At 40.7% G+C, this 15,102-nt stretch overlaps 1 protein-coding gene across 5 annotated transcripts in view; it reads right to left on the bottom strand.

Annotated features, from left to right (window-relative positions):
- Window positions 1-282: 282 nt before the first annotated feature.
- Window positions 283-15,102, bottom strand: part of smoc2 (SPARC related modular calcium binding 2) — a 35,017-nt gene continuing 20,197 nt past the window's right edge. For 2 of the 5 annotated variants that reach the window (XM_029120609.2, XM_029120607.2), the window contains exons 8-14: window positions 14,156-14,342; window positions 13,929-13,985; window positions 13,035-13,117; window positions 4,170-4,269; window positions 3,677-3,924; window positions 3,512-3,549; window positions 544-3,401 (exon numbers count right to left, since the gene is read on the bottom strand). In XM_029120609.2, coding sequence (XP_028976442.1) covers window positions 3,354-3,401; window positions 3,512-3,549; window positions 3,677-3,924; window positions 4,170-4,269; window positions 13,035-13,117; window positions 13,929-13,985; window positions 14,156-14,342 — 761 coding nt within the window. In that variant the 3' untranslated portion in view covers window positions 544-3,353. The other 3 variants (XM_029120610.2, XM_029120611.2, XM_029120608.2) reach the window with 2 other exon arrangements.

Raw genomic sequence — 15,102 nt, forward strand, 5'->3', positions numbered from 1 at the left:
TCAGTGATTTTTTTTTATAAAAGAGTTCTTTATTTCTAATTAACATGTATACAAAATGTATTTTGGGATGATCCATGTTTAATAATTCAAACAGCTGTACAGAGCTCAGGCAAGGCCGCTAGGACAGCACATACATAAAAGATAAAGACGTGCCTAAATTATTGTTTCAGCCAAAGTTTCTAGACACACATCTGCTATAATATAAATGACAACAAAAGGGAACAGTACAAATGGCACACAAAATGCAACATCACAAAACTTGTACAACTCTCAAAAGTATACTTTTTTAGACACAAAGGACACATACATTGTATGTGTTAAATGTTTTTTGTAAAGTCCAAAAAAAAAAAAACTACGTCATTCACAGATTCAGCAGTCTGTTTAAATACCTTATTTCTACAAAGTGAATTTACATTTTTAAAGTACAAAGTGCAAATACTATGGTTTCCATTGCCGATTGGTGAGGGCAAAAGCTCCAAAAGGGTAGGGAAAATCTTGGTTGGTTGGTTTGTTTAGCCTTGCTTCTTTGAGGGATTCTGAAAAATTAAGAAAAAAGCTCTAAAGCAAATGATAACCAGATTGAGATGAATTACACATACAAAAAGTCACAACCGATAGAAAATTGGAGTAGGTGTGTTGATATTTTTTTCGAAATGTTAACAGTAAATTTTTTAAAGAAATGTCTGTGAATTAAATAAAGTATATACAAACTCTACGTTGGAATCATGTTACAGGATTGTGATGAGCTTGAAGGCCTCTTCTAATATCCCAAAGTGTATTATAGTCACACTATGTTTGTGGTGCCAGAACAATATGTATTATGATTCGCAACATTCTATAGGCATTGCGATTCAAAATGGTTCAATATATCATATAGATTTAGGACAATTTCACATTACTATGTATACATAAGTTTAAAATAAATGCAAATAAACACAAAAAAAAGTAACAAGAATTTCAAGAACAAATGTCAGACATTTTAAGTAACCATTCAGAACACTTTAGGCTAAGCCCCAAGATCAGAGGCTAAATCAGAATGAAAACAGGCACAAAATGTACACTACAGTTTAAATGTTTGTGGTCACTTAGAAATGTCCTTATCAAAAGAAAAGCACATTTTCTGTCCATTTTCATAACATCAAATGTATCAGAAATACTGCATAGACGATGTTGTAATTACTATTGTAGCTGGAAACAGATGATTTTTTCATGGAATATCTCTTTCAATGTTGTGTACTACTCCCTTCACAGAACACGGCAAACTGTCCCTAACCAGAATAGAAAGAGGAGTGGGAGGCCCCGGTGCACAACTGAGCAAGAGGACAAATACATTAGTGTCTAGTTTGAGAAACAGATGCATCACAGGTCCTCAATTGGCAGCCTCATTGAATAGTACTTGCAAAACCTCAGTCTCAACGTCAACAGTAAAAGGGGCGACTCCGGGATGCTGGCCTTCTAGGCAGAGTTGCAAAGATAAAGCCATATTTCAGACTGGCCAATAAAAAGAAAAGCTTAAGGTGGGCAAAAGAACACAGATACTGGACAGTGGAAGACCTGAAAAAAGGCCAGAGTTGCCTCTTCCCGGAGTGGCCTCTTCACTGTTGACATTTAGACAGGTGTTGACGTTGAGACAAGGACATTTCAGAATGATTGAGATAATAAGCCTGATCAGATTTTTTGTGTGTTTTGTCTTTTACATTCAGTGAAGTTTTCACAACATATTTAAAACCACAAAATATGCATATTGAACATTGTTTAGGTAGTTTCTATTGTGATAATATAAAATGTCATGGTTTCATTCCAAAATCATGTTGTTTTTAGTCTTTCTGTTTTTACACAGCCTCTGCAGGGTCCCAAACAAGTAGAGGTCCCAAACAAGTTTTCCCCTTTTCAGTGTAAATGGAGAGAGCCTTTAACAATACACTTCTGCTTTGGATGTTAACATCATATGAACCTCATCATTTATGTGGGAAAATGACTATTTTAACAGTTGCAACGTTAAGCTAAATTCTTGGCGTCGACTACCTGGGTTGCTGCTTCCCTGACATTCTTGCAACTCTCGTCTCGTGTCGTGAGTTGCATGACAGAGATTATGTAAGTAGAAAGGCGCAAGGGTATATGGCCAATTTAACACAGCTAAGAGCTGTTTTTAGGCACAACACAATTCAAATCAGCCAGTTTATTAATCATTTCATAAAATTCAAACAAATCTTTTGTTTCCGTCAAATAGCCAACTTAAAAGCAATGTATTGACAATAGCAAGAGAAAGTTTAACGACACCTTTTGAACAAACATTACTAAGATATATACTTTGGAAAATGTACAGAAGCAAATTAAAAAGTATCATTTGTAAATGTTTTGTTATCTTTCTAAAATGCTTTAGAACTGGTAGTGATCATTTTCAAAGTTTACTGAGAAACCAAAGAAACTACAATTTCTCTGTAACGATTATAGAAATGCTAATTTTGCTTTTACTTGTATTTGGTTGTTCTATGTCAGTTAAATGCTCCAACTGTAAGTTTCTCTAGATAAGAGCCACTGCTAAAAAACCCAAAAGTCCAAAAAGGAATGCTTGTAAAGTATACTGGGAATTATTCCAATGAGTTTCTTGCTCAAACAAGACCACATTTGTTCGTTCAGAACCGGACGTCTTTCTCACAAGTTTGGACAGCACAGAGTCGTACACACAGTAGAGCACAGTAGAAGGGATTTTTGTACAGTAGACTTTAGTTCAGTAAGTACACTGAGTGCAGTGCACAAGAGCCAATGGAAGTTGTCAGGTTAGGACCATACCTTTGCGTGTTAACCCACATGGTTGTAGGAGCAGTGTGGGGTGGGGGTGTATTTAGGTGTGCCAATCATTTTACTGTGAACATTTTTTATATTAATTTATCATGGATATGATATCATTTTGGACCTCCCTTGTATTCATTTGTGATGGATTAATTATTTATTTTAATATGCTTACAGTGGTATTCACAGTATTTTACTGTTTCACTGCTCCGATATTACAATAACGTATAGCAGCAAGTAATTGGTTCATTATAATTTTCATTATAATGTAATTTTCATTATAAGAACCCATTTACAGCATCACAATTATGGAAAAATCTAAATCTTGGGTTGAAAAGCAGCAGCTTTCGCTGGCCAAAAAGAGCCAGATGCAAAAAAAAGTGCATAATATATATTTTCGATCTGTACTATAAACTATAACCATTTTCCTCACTCTGCACTGTCCATTTCAAACCATCACCAGAGAACGCTTGTCTGCAGCTTGAATGCCTAATTCATTTAAACTGTATGCATTTGAGCCTCAGGTTTGGATTTTTTCACCCGCTACATCCCTTACTCCTCTACTTTGTAAAATCTTGTCCACCACTAACAGACACAGGATTAAGGACCTAAAGACAAGAAAACAATTGTTTCAGTGCTGTTCATTATTGTCAATCTGGTCCTTTAATCCTTGCAGCATTAACACAAGTATTCACCAGATTACTTAAAATGTACGTACCAGTTTACTGCTAGATGTACCTTCAGCTGGTTTGGTCCCTGGATGAAAATAGAGGAAAAACTCTAATTAGCCTTTAGAAAAAAAATTACCAGAACTTTACTTTGTCAATTGTCATCCATTCAAGTGCTTTCTAGACATTTTATGATCTGGGAATGGGAATGTCACCTTCTTCCTTGGTGACGCCCAAGCATCCCATCAGCTCCTGCAGGGACAGGGCCTTGTCGTTGCTGATGTCACAGTACTCAACAAACTTCTTCACACACTTCTTGGGCTTGGATTTCTTGCGCAGGAAACGTTTGAAAGGTTTGATCTCCTTTTTGCCAATGTCTCCGCTGGAGTTTTTATCTAGCTGACTGAAGTACCAATGAACCACTCTCTCCTCCAGTGTGTGACTTGGGTCTGGCTCTAACATCCTGTGGATCCACAATTTAACATCAATCGGGGAAGCAATCTGTTTTAGGTCAACTCTGTTGTGAAGACTACAGCCATTGTTGGTCATATCCATACACATATATTATATGCAGTTATATTAAATAATATTACACAGATTTAAAGTGGTTGGGCTGCCTTTTATATACATGTTTTATTAAGGAGTGGGCATTTAAAAAAACATCTCAATAAAACAATCCACAAATGAATTAATCAGTGAGGTTCTAACCTGGCGGCAGATGCTGGATCTGTGACAGCATGCACCATGTCGGTTGACAGCGCGTCAAGAACACTCGTCAAAAACTCTGTTTTCTTTGCCCCAGGACATCCTGAAAAGAAAAAAAAAGGTAGCTGAATATGTACATTCACCTATTATGTGTTCAATTTGGAAAATAAAAGGATTAGACAGAGGAATTACTGTCGATTCAACAACATTGCAACTATTATTCAAAAGTGCAGGCCACTATAGGTGGGCCCATAAACCTCAAGGGAGGGAAGTGAAATAACAGACTGTAGTTTGAACATGACTAGCACATAAACATGACAGAGGGGAAAATAAAACCCAACGAGACTCTGTCACAGTTTTCTTTTTACTCCCTTTCATAAAGTGTCAGACCTCCCCTATCATGCAGAAGAGGATACCTGTCAATCACGCAAGAGGTCCCCAGAAACAAACCTCTGACAGTTTTCACAGCTGTGGGCTATAGAGCTGTAGCCCCTGAACGCACGGGTGACTAATCATCCCCTGTCATCTTTGACAAAATGTAGATTTTGTTGACAGTAATAATCTCAATATTCCCATCTTTTTGGTCTCTCTACAAAGTGATCTGACAATGTCATCAATGTCTTATGGTCTGAGGATTTATATTTGAACTTTGAAAAAGAAATCGGTTAGGAAATGAATACAGCCTTAACTCTTGGTAAAGTGAAATCACTCCCACAACTGAAATGAGTCAAATGCCTCGACCCAATAGAGCACATTTCATTACATATACATCATAAAGCAGACACTCTTCACCAGAGCAACTTACAATATTGATTGCAAACATTTACATATTGATAGGCCCTGCATGGGAATTGAACCCACAAACCTGGTGTTGCAAATGCCTTCTCAACTAAACTACACAGGACCTCCACCTAGACCCTAGCCATCCATCACATGCAGAATGGTCAGGAAAGAAGCTCTCCTATATGTACTTTAAGGCAGCAACTGAAGTGGAATTACCTAAATGATAGTAATTGTACGTTAGGCCATAATGTTTTAAGCGTGAGGGGCCAAGGCGGTTCTGGAAAAGCTAAAGGCCACAGAGGGCCGAAAGATTCCTGGATTCTTCCTCCAGGAGCTTTCGATTTTCTCACAGTCACCCCCACCCTCTTTCAACTCCCTGTTTCCCCAGCTCCGCCTTTGGGAGGAGAAGAGAAGATTCTGCAGGGTTTCTGCTCTTTTTACGGCCAAGCCCTGCAGGGCCAGATTCTCCTGTGCAGGAGTTAATAGCATGCTTGGCCTTTCACTAACAGGTGGCGACCGGCGCTGAGGTAAACACCTCATCTCATCTCCTTTCCCAGGTGAAGACGGCTAGAGAGAAAAGCAATGGTTTATCAGCAGCAGAACCAAGGGTCGCCGACTGGCCTGACACTCACGTCTTAAATATTGCACAGGCCTGACTGCTCTGGGCCTCGCATTTAACTTTTAGTAGGACCTCAATGACCCAGACACAATAAAATCCCCAGAGTGGCTGGGTGACTAGACGCTCAGGGCACGTCTTCCCGTTAAGGTGATTCCTTATGTACGTAGAACCAAATGCTATGATTTACCTAAATTGTATCAACAGACGGAAAGACTGTCGTCACATTCAACGTTTGTATCTTAGAGCACATGTTCTAATCCTGAGTGACTTGCAGTCGTTCAGTTATTAGCTCAATGCTATAACCCCCAGGCCATCAGCCAGCCTCAGACACACTGTTTCGCCTTATACAGTCTTCTCATGTTTGTTTCTGATAGCTTATATGTTCTGCAGTTGAGATCTCTCTTATGGGATTTGTTCCCCAACCCACTGCCACCTCCTCAAGCACTCTGTTTAACAGCAAATTTTATCATTACCCTCTCTCCAGTCTGTAATAACTCTAAAAGTGCCACGAAAAAAAACACTGACAGTGGTGGCTTTTTTTTCAAAATGCCTTATTCTTTATTCAATACATCCGAGGCACAGCAGAAGTGCATTTCTCTGACAGGAATAGAGCACTGTAACCAGATAAATTAGAGGCATCCACTCTACAGCAGACAGATGATAGAAACAGCGGAGAATGGCAGAGAGTGTTCTCTGTGTTTCCTCGTCACCCTGGACCTGTTCTGTTCAGTAAACTCCAACTGCAAACAGAGCTCTGGCTGGACACAGCGTTACATAAACAGCAATGGACTGGTCCAGAACACAGTGGGGACTCTGTTAATAGCTTCTGCATGGCTTGGATTATTAACATGCTGACGAGCTCTTGACATTCACTGAAATAGGTACCAGCAACTTATATATTTTGGGTGCTGGTACTGTATACAATAACATAACACATAGGTATTTTATAATTATATTGAGTTTCACACTTTATGTTGTTTCTGTGGTCCTATGAAAGTAGCAAGAACTCAAGCAGTAAAACATATAAGGTGCTGGGAATCAAATCCTCTGAACTCACTGAGTTAAGCACTCAGGATGCCACCGTTTTGGGCAATATGAGAAACGCCACATAATGTATATATAAACAAATTACAGAAAGAATCTTGTTTACAGCCATGTGTTTTTTTGTAACATGATTTGTTAAGAAACAGTCGCAGACAGAAGCACAGTCTGGTAATGGGGAGGGAACATTGTAAAACATTAGTACCAAAGAACTGTACACTGTCACCAGTAACTTGAAGAAAAAAGATAAGACTGTTGCGACAATACTCTGCTCAACAAATAGCCTTTAGAATTTTGTTTTTGCAGTATGTATTTAAATAATAGTAAATCATTACTATTTGTATGATACCTTACCTTTCAACTGATCTTCCTACAGCAAAACAAAATGTGTGTTCTCATGACTCTCCACTGAGTCTACTAAGTGTTTGTTTGAATTTGTACCTCCAAATGTTAGGTGTTGCCTTTCTTTTTTTTTTTTAATAGCCACAGTCTACACTGAAGAAAAAAACATGTGTGTAAGTCTGGCTATGAAGTTCCAGTGGACTCCATCAGTGTATGACTCCTTGTGGCAGGTTGGTTGCATGCAAGCTCCTCTTGCTATGCACCATGGCAGTAAGTGCCAGTATCACTGTATTTCATTATTTTACTCCAATATTTCTTCAAACCCATTTTTGTCATGGCCAATTCCCATTCATGGCCTTGCATTATCCCAGTTAATCAACAGCTGATCTGGGTTGGTCAAAGAATTAGAGATCCTGTACTTCTAGCATATCTTGAAGGAAGCTGGCCCATTTCTTATCAGAATGCTCAAGTAACCTTGAAAGCTTTAGCTGGTACATGGTGCTGAGTTAATGCATTCATTATTCACATCCACAGTTGTCTTTGTAGGAATCCAACCTCATAAAGAAGGAGTTGCTGTTAGGTTGGGTGCCCCGCCCAACCCCGCCCTGGCAGCTATGACAATGCACCGCCCTATGCTGGACACCTGGGGACCGCTGGTATGTTGTAACCAAGTTGCAAACCCGTGGCCACCGTGAAACAGTTGCACTGCAGTTGTCCCTTATATTCACTTTGTACGTATGTAGCTCATAAAATTCTAAATCTAATTGCTAAATGATCAATGATTTGACACTCTTAAACTGTTAGCTCAGTAGACACTGCAAAATAAGGGCAAAGACCTTAAAGTTGTGATTAGACTGAATCCAGTCTTTCTGTGATATGTTGATAGCTACAGTATCTTGAGGTAAATGCATGTTGTATTATAAGTAATGTTATAATAGTGACCAGTAAATAACTTAAATGCCTCATAACTCTTTTTATTCTCTATAGCAGACCTATCATAGAACTAAAGTCAATTGTTCAAACATTTCTTTATTCTCAGAATTCATAATGGCCTTTAAGAAACTTGATAACTTAATTCCCAGAACCTAAAAAAGACACATTCCCAAAACTGCTAAGTAACCAAATGTTGTATCACTGCTGTATACTTTATTAGGTCCTATATTAAATAGGAGCTCATATCCCATGAAAAATCACACAGGTGTAACCTTTATGACAAATGTGACTACACAGTTCATTGGCATAATTCTGGTCAGGAAATCATTATCTTTCGAATTAAGATTTGCTGGAGATATGGAAATCTATGACATGCATTCCTGAGTCTTTGGAATAGGGTTAGGTTTGAATTTCGATCATGCCCAGTCATGCCCAATTTTCCACTAACACAGGATGGTGAAGACTACTGAGAACTTTAATGCACCGAGTAACCATGTCACCCAGCTGTTGTGCCCAGCGCATAAGCCTGCAACATCAGCGATTCTAAATTAGTAAGAGTAACCATAGAATTCCATGGGAAGGACATACAGTAGGATACTGAGTAAAATATTTGTTAGAGAATCAGTTCCATTGATGAAACTCAACTTGTTACCTAGCAACAACAATATTTACCTCCAAACAAACTTATCTGTCAACATCTAGTCAAGAAATGTCTAATAAATGTTGAAGTTTGACAGATGAAGCTCAAGATGCTTCATATTACATCAAGCTAAGGAGTTTAGCGTTTGACAGAGTGGTATTTCTGATGCTTGGCACCATTACATCCGATCTCTAAGCCTGAGCCAGTGACATCATGTGAAATGAAAGAACAGCTAACCAACTAGTACAACAAAGGGTGTGGCAAAATTTGCTTAGAAGTGGGGTTGCAGAATCAGGCAGGACAGTCTGGGAGTATTTCAAATCAAAATTTAAACTATCCTGTGATTCTATACAGTGGGGAGAACAAGTATGTGATACACTGCCGATTTGCAGGTTTACCACTTACAAAGCATGTAGAAGTCTATAATTCTTATCATAGGTAATCTTCAACTGTGAGTGAAATATCCAGAAAATCACATTGTATGATTTTTAAGTAATTAATTTGCATGTTATTGCATAATAGGATTCATCTACCCAATGTTTCAGTGACCCACTGGGGATAGAATTTTGACAGGGCAATATTAGAGATATCTGGTCTGCGTTCAGTCTGGGGTTCAGTGGAGCCAAGCTCCTGCACATATGGTCAAAATTAGATCTAGGGGGAGCTGCGCTCCCATACTTCCACTGGCCAGCAGTTTAGCATTTTAGGTACAACTGGAAAGTAGAAAGTAGGGCCTGCCCACTTCCAAAGTCCCAATTCAACCACTGCATACAGGTGCAGTGCCCTGCCCAATTATTAGCCCCTTCAATAGAAATGTTCAGAAACGTTGTGGTTGTTTATCAGCTTGATCTTACACTCAAAATAGAGAATTCTAACATTTATTTTAAGTTACAATAGTTCTTGTTCATTATCAAATTCGGTTGACAAGATCTGTAACTAGCATTGTCATGTTTGGCATAGAGCCTATAGCAATGGATCTTTATGCAGCTTCCCAGAAAACCCTGAAGTTAGGCTGAAAAGGACTACCTTTGTAGAGAGCCATGGTTACACATTACAAATAGGAGCCAGGTGTGCAGCGAACCATTTTTTTCCTGACAGTTTTACAAATGTCCACCAGGTAGCCATTGGATTGGTCAGATTGACCTTCGTAGTTTAAGCTGTAGCATGTCTAGCTACTGCAGCAATTGGGTCCACTGGTCAGCAGAGTCTGATTGCATATGTAAGTAATTTGTCCTAATCTAAAAGCTGAAAACTGTTGTGCTGATTAGAAGCAGTAAAACCGGCCTTCTTTAGACTAGTTGAGTACGTTTGATTACAGGCTCAAAGTGCCCAGAAAAAAATAACTTTTCGGCCTATACTTATTCTGAAAAAGGCTTTTTCAGGCAAGTAATTGCCAAGAAACACAAGATATCGTACTGTGTACTACTCCCTTCACTGAACAGTACAACCTGTCTCTAACCAGAATAGAATGAGAAGAGTGAGACTCTGAGCACAACTGAGCATGAGGACAAATACATTAAAGTGTCTGGTTTGAGAAACAGATACCTCACAGGACCTCAACTGGCAGCTTCATTAAATAGTACCCTCAAAACACCAGTCTCTTCATCAACAGTGAAGGGCTAACTCCCGGGATGCTGGCTTTCTAGGCAGAGTTGCAAAGACAAACCCATATGTCAGACTGGCCAATGAACACAGACACTGGACAGAGGAAGATTGGAAACGTTTTTCATAGACAGACAAATCTAAGTTAGTGGTGTTCAGATCACAGAGAACATTTGTGAAACACAGACCAAATGAAAAGATGCTGGAGAAGTGCATGACGCCATCTGTCAAGCATGGTGGAGGCAATGTGATGGTCTGGGGGTGCTTTGGTGGTGGTAAAGTGGGAGATTTGTACAGGGTTAAAGGGATCTTGAAGAAGGAAGGCTACCACTCCATTTTGCAACACCATGCCATACCCTGTGGACAGCGTTTTATTGGGGCCAATTTCCCTCTACAACAGGACAATGACCCAAAGCACATATCTAAGCAAGAAATATTTAGGGAAAAGGCAGTCAGCTGGTATTTTGTCTATAATAAGGTGGGCAGCACAGGCACCGGATCTCAACCCTATTGAGAGGTGTGGGAGCAGCTTGACCGTATGGTGTGTAAGTGCCCATCAAGCTAATCCAACATGTGGGAGATGCTTCAGGAAGCATGGGGGGAAATCTCTTCAGATTACCTCAACATATGGACAGCTAGAATGTCAAAGGTATGCAAGGCTGTAATTGCTGTAAATTGAGGATTCTTTGACAAAAGGACCCTATTATTATTTCAATTTAAGATAATTATTTCTTACTTGACTATACTTCCTGTTTATATTGCTATATTTTCTAATCAAACTCATTTCATATGTGTGTTTATGGAGAACAAGGACATTTCTAAGTGACTACAAATCATTGAATGATAGTGAAGATTCGCTGCTATTGGTAGCGTCTGTGGCGTCTTGGACAGTTGCCACATGAAAGTGTTTATGTGTGACATTGAAGTTTTATGCATGTTAATGAGGACAAAGTGAATGGCCAAGGCATTGGTTTAACTGTCGGAAGAGTCAATAAAGCTTTGCTCACAATGCTGACTTCATTGTAATGATGTACTGAATTGCCAAAAGATTTGTCAAAATATTTCACTTTTTCTCTATAAAAATTAACATGTCTTGAGATTTGTGTGCTTTATGGTTATTTTTTGATCACATTAGCTGTGGACCTCAAATTATTTCTGCCTCAATCTCGTCATCAATGTTTAGTTTTATCAAGCTTTATTGCTCAATCTAATTTGTGCTAATAAATCAAATGGCCACAGGCTTGACTGACACATCATGATCAGACTTGGCACTTTAATTAGACCTTAACAGATTCAATTATTGAGATATATACGCCTATAGCAAAAGTATCATTTTATACATCCAAAAAGTGGTGACCCATTTGTAACACCACATTTACAATGTTATTTTGTGATGCAGTGGGTAGTTGCATTATTCATCTCTTAAAATTACCTTTTCTGGGATTGTTTCTTATAAGAAAAGCTAGCCTAAATGTACTAAATATAACAAAACTAAAATATAAATGTTTTTGTTCCGAAAGGCTGAAGCAGATGTTTAAGTCATAGTTCATAATCAACCACTCTGTAATGATAGCAAGAAATTAACTCTCAAATGTTTTTGTTTGGGGTCTTTTTGTCAGTAAATCGACCTCTGGTTAAAGTTCTGCAGGGACTGCACAGCCTTCCCTCAACAAGGAGCCAGGTTTTCCTTTGTCTACCATTCCTAATAGAAAGGCGCTGTGCTCTCCCTTTGTCTCGCTCTCCGTCTTTCTTTCTCTGTTCTTGGTGTAGAGAATATTTCTGTGCAGCCTGGAGTGCGAATAAGAACGAAAGCTGTTTTCAAGACAGATGTATTTTAACATAATTGTGAAAGCCGTGTCAATCGGCTTTCCTGGGTGCACTATAAAACCAGATCAGCATATTAGGCAGTTTTTCCTACTTCATTGTTTCCCTAAAGCTTACCAAGACTAAGCGCAGTACTGACCATGCTCCCTCAGTCTGAATCTCACACACTATTAAAATTGCTGTCATTCCATTAGGGCCTGTGTTTATAGATTCACTGAAGAGATAGCTCACCCAAATTCATAATGTAGATTTATTTCCCTGTTACCCTGTATGCAGTCTTTAGACAAGAAGAGATAGCAATCTGTGGCTGTAAACCATTTTAAAAAAAATGTACCCTGAATATTTACACAGAAGATACTTTAGTGACAGTATAATCAATTAATTAAATGTTATATATAATCAATTAATTAAATGTCAATAGCAGCATTCCTATACTAAAACCCAGTGAAAGGAGACTCAACCAAGGCCTGAAAACCAAAATCTAGGAGCCTCAATAGGATTTCTCGACCCACACCTATCTTTCCCTGTTGTCCATCCATCTTCCACAGACTGTCCCTGGAATCCCACTATCCTTCCTGTCCGTCGCTATCTTTCCCTCATTCACAAATGCAGTTTCTCCTCCATCCTCATCTGACCACCCCTGTCCTCATCTCAAATCTTTCCCTGTCAGTCTCTGATTACATAGCTCTCTAATCAGGGTCTGTCTCGTCTCTATCTCTCTCGCACACACTGTGAGGGGGTGTTGTGGGAAACCACTAGCCAGCCTGCGTCTAGCATTTCCTGGATCAACACTAATGATGTCAACAAAGACACACACAAGGGACTGTGTTATTGCTCCTTGTGTCGGGAGATAGGAGAATAATGATAGAGCAAACAGCTGTGAAAGCAACCCAGTCTCATTAGGCTATAGGAAGATAGTAGTACTAAACCATTGTGACATGATCTGAATTTCCTATAGTTTACTTAAGATATGTCACTATATTGACATATTATTTGTAAGTCACATAGCATGAAGACAAGTTGACTGGTTAGGACAAGGTTTCATAATGTGTTCCGGAGCGAAGATGAAGATACCCAGACTCACCTTGAAGATGTCTGCTCCTGTAATGGTCCTTTGGTTTGGTTGGATGGGCCCTGGCGTTGCCATCACATTTTGGTTGCTCATATCTGTGACAAACAACGGACAACGTAAACAACTACTGTTCAGTTCACTTTTATGTATGCATGTTTTAATTTAATCTCACCAAACAACTTCTCATGCAAGTCAAATATTAGTTGCTTAACGTCTCACTTAATCTCAGAATGTTTCTGTGGCAGCATACATTTTTAGCAAGATGAGAAGAGGGTAAGAAGCTGCTTCCAAATGGGAAAGGGACAGTGGATGAAAATAGTGTGCGTTTTGTGTTCATGTGAGGGAAATGAGATACAGAGATGGAGACAGACAGAGACATGGGGGACAGAGAGAAGGAAAGATACACAGAGAAAGTTTAAATCAGTGGGAGACGAGGAGCAATAGAGTGAAAGATGTAAAATGGGATAGAAAGTGTTTTGAGAGAGAGAGGGAGGGAGGGAAAAACAGAGCATGGGACACAGGGACGTCTTTCATGTCCTCCCTTGGAAAGCGACAGAGTGCAGAGACTCAACTGCCACTGCTGTGCGACCTGGCCAAGAACAGGCCTGGGCCACAGGAAGGGGGAAAATCCCGCTTGTACACGTGCTAATGCGCCACCTGGCGCTCTGCCCGGGGCCTTGTTAATCCGATACCCAGCTCCGCACCGTTCCCCCAGCTCGTTAAAACTGTACCCGCACGCATGCCCCTCTCTGCCAGGCACGCCGACCCCCACACTTAGCCTCGCTAACCGGCTAAACCGCACACACAGCGGTGCCCGTGATGGACCACTCAGCCTCCGGCGACTGGCACTCGGTTTCATTTTGTGATCGGCCTATAGGAAATGGTTGTGGATGTGAGGGCGTGTACCTGCATGTGCGCTGGTATGTACTTGCGTCTGCACACTTGGAAGCTTCCGGATGTACACTACACAAAGCAGGGTACAAAAGCAGGGTATCCATAAGAAGATACACTGGTAGCCTGCCTTTACACAGGCTCAGAAAACGTTCCCTCACCAGCCCTCCATGAGCTGTATTTCAGCCTGCGCTGCGAAAAGGCCGGGCGAGGCCCGCGTGGGCCAGTGCCAAGTGTCTCACCTGGTGGAGGTGCCAGGGATAGGCCTACCCGTGTCCACCAGCACGCACCAGCAGTACCCGGTGGATGGGTGGCACTGGACGGGCTTGTAGAGGCCCCCTTGGGCACAGTCGGGCACGAACACCGCCTCGTTCTTGTGCTGCCGCGCTTCCTCCTGGGCCGTCTGCTGCTCCTGGTCACACGATGAGGCTTTGGGGGGGGTCAGGGATCGGCGAGGGGGGGGGGGGGGGGGGGGGGGGGGGGCGGGGGGCGGGGGGGGGGGGGTTGAGAGAGAAAGGATCAGCAAATGTCAAGTCAGCGAGAACGCTCCTCTTTGGTTGGTGGTCCGGGTAGCGTGGCACCACACAGACATACAAACAACCACAGTCAGACACAAAGATTCATTTGTTTGAAACAAGCTGTTGTTAGATTCACCCACCCCCCGCCCCGGCTAGACTTAACTGATACAGTTTGGACTCGAACCAAGTGGTTTATTTTCTCCTAACATTTCTTCCCCAGCCCTATCCAATATCCTGTGTCACACCACAATGTCACACCCTGCAGCGGAGGAGCAAGAAGGTAGCAGTGTTTGACAAGAGGAGACAGAGGTTGAGGACGAGGAGTAGTTTGGAGACTGCTTTATCAAACCCCTTTTCACTGTTTACCAGCATTAAGGGGCTAATGACTGAAAGGTCCTTGTGCCCAAGTTAAGTAAATATTTACATACCGCACAGACACACACACACACACACACACACACTTTCCCCAGAGAGACAACAAACAGCTACAACCACTGTATGTAAAGGATTTATTTCTGCATACATTTTCCCCCTTAAACATTCCCCAAAACCATGCAATGCTCTCTCACGCATTAACTGATTCATAGAACAAGGAACTTGCGTTTGCTTCACCGCGGACAGCTGGCTCTCCATGACTCCCACCAGGAATCAATCACATCTATTCTTTGTAG

This window comes from Esox lucius, chromosome 6 (assembly GCF_011004845.1).
Source record: "Esox lucius isolate fEsoLuc1 chromosome 6, fEsoLuc1.pri, whole genome shotgun sequence".
Classification (NCBI taxonomy): Eukaryota; Metazoa; Chordata; class Actinopteri; order Esociformes; family Esocidae; genus Esox; species Esox lucius.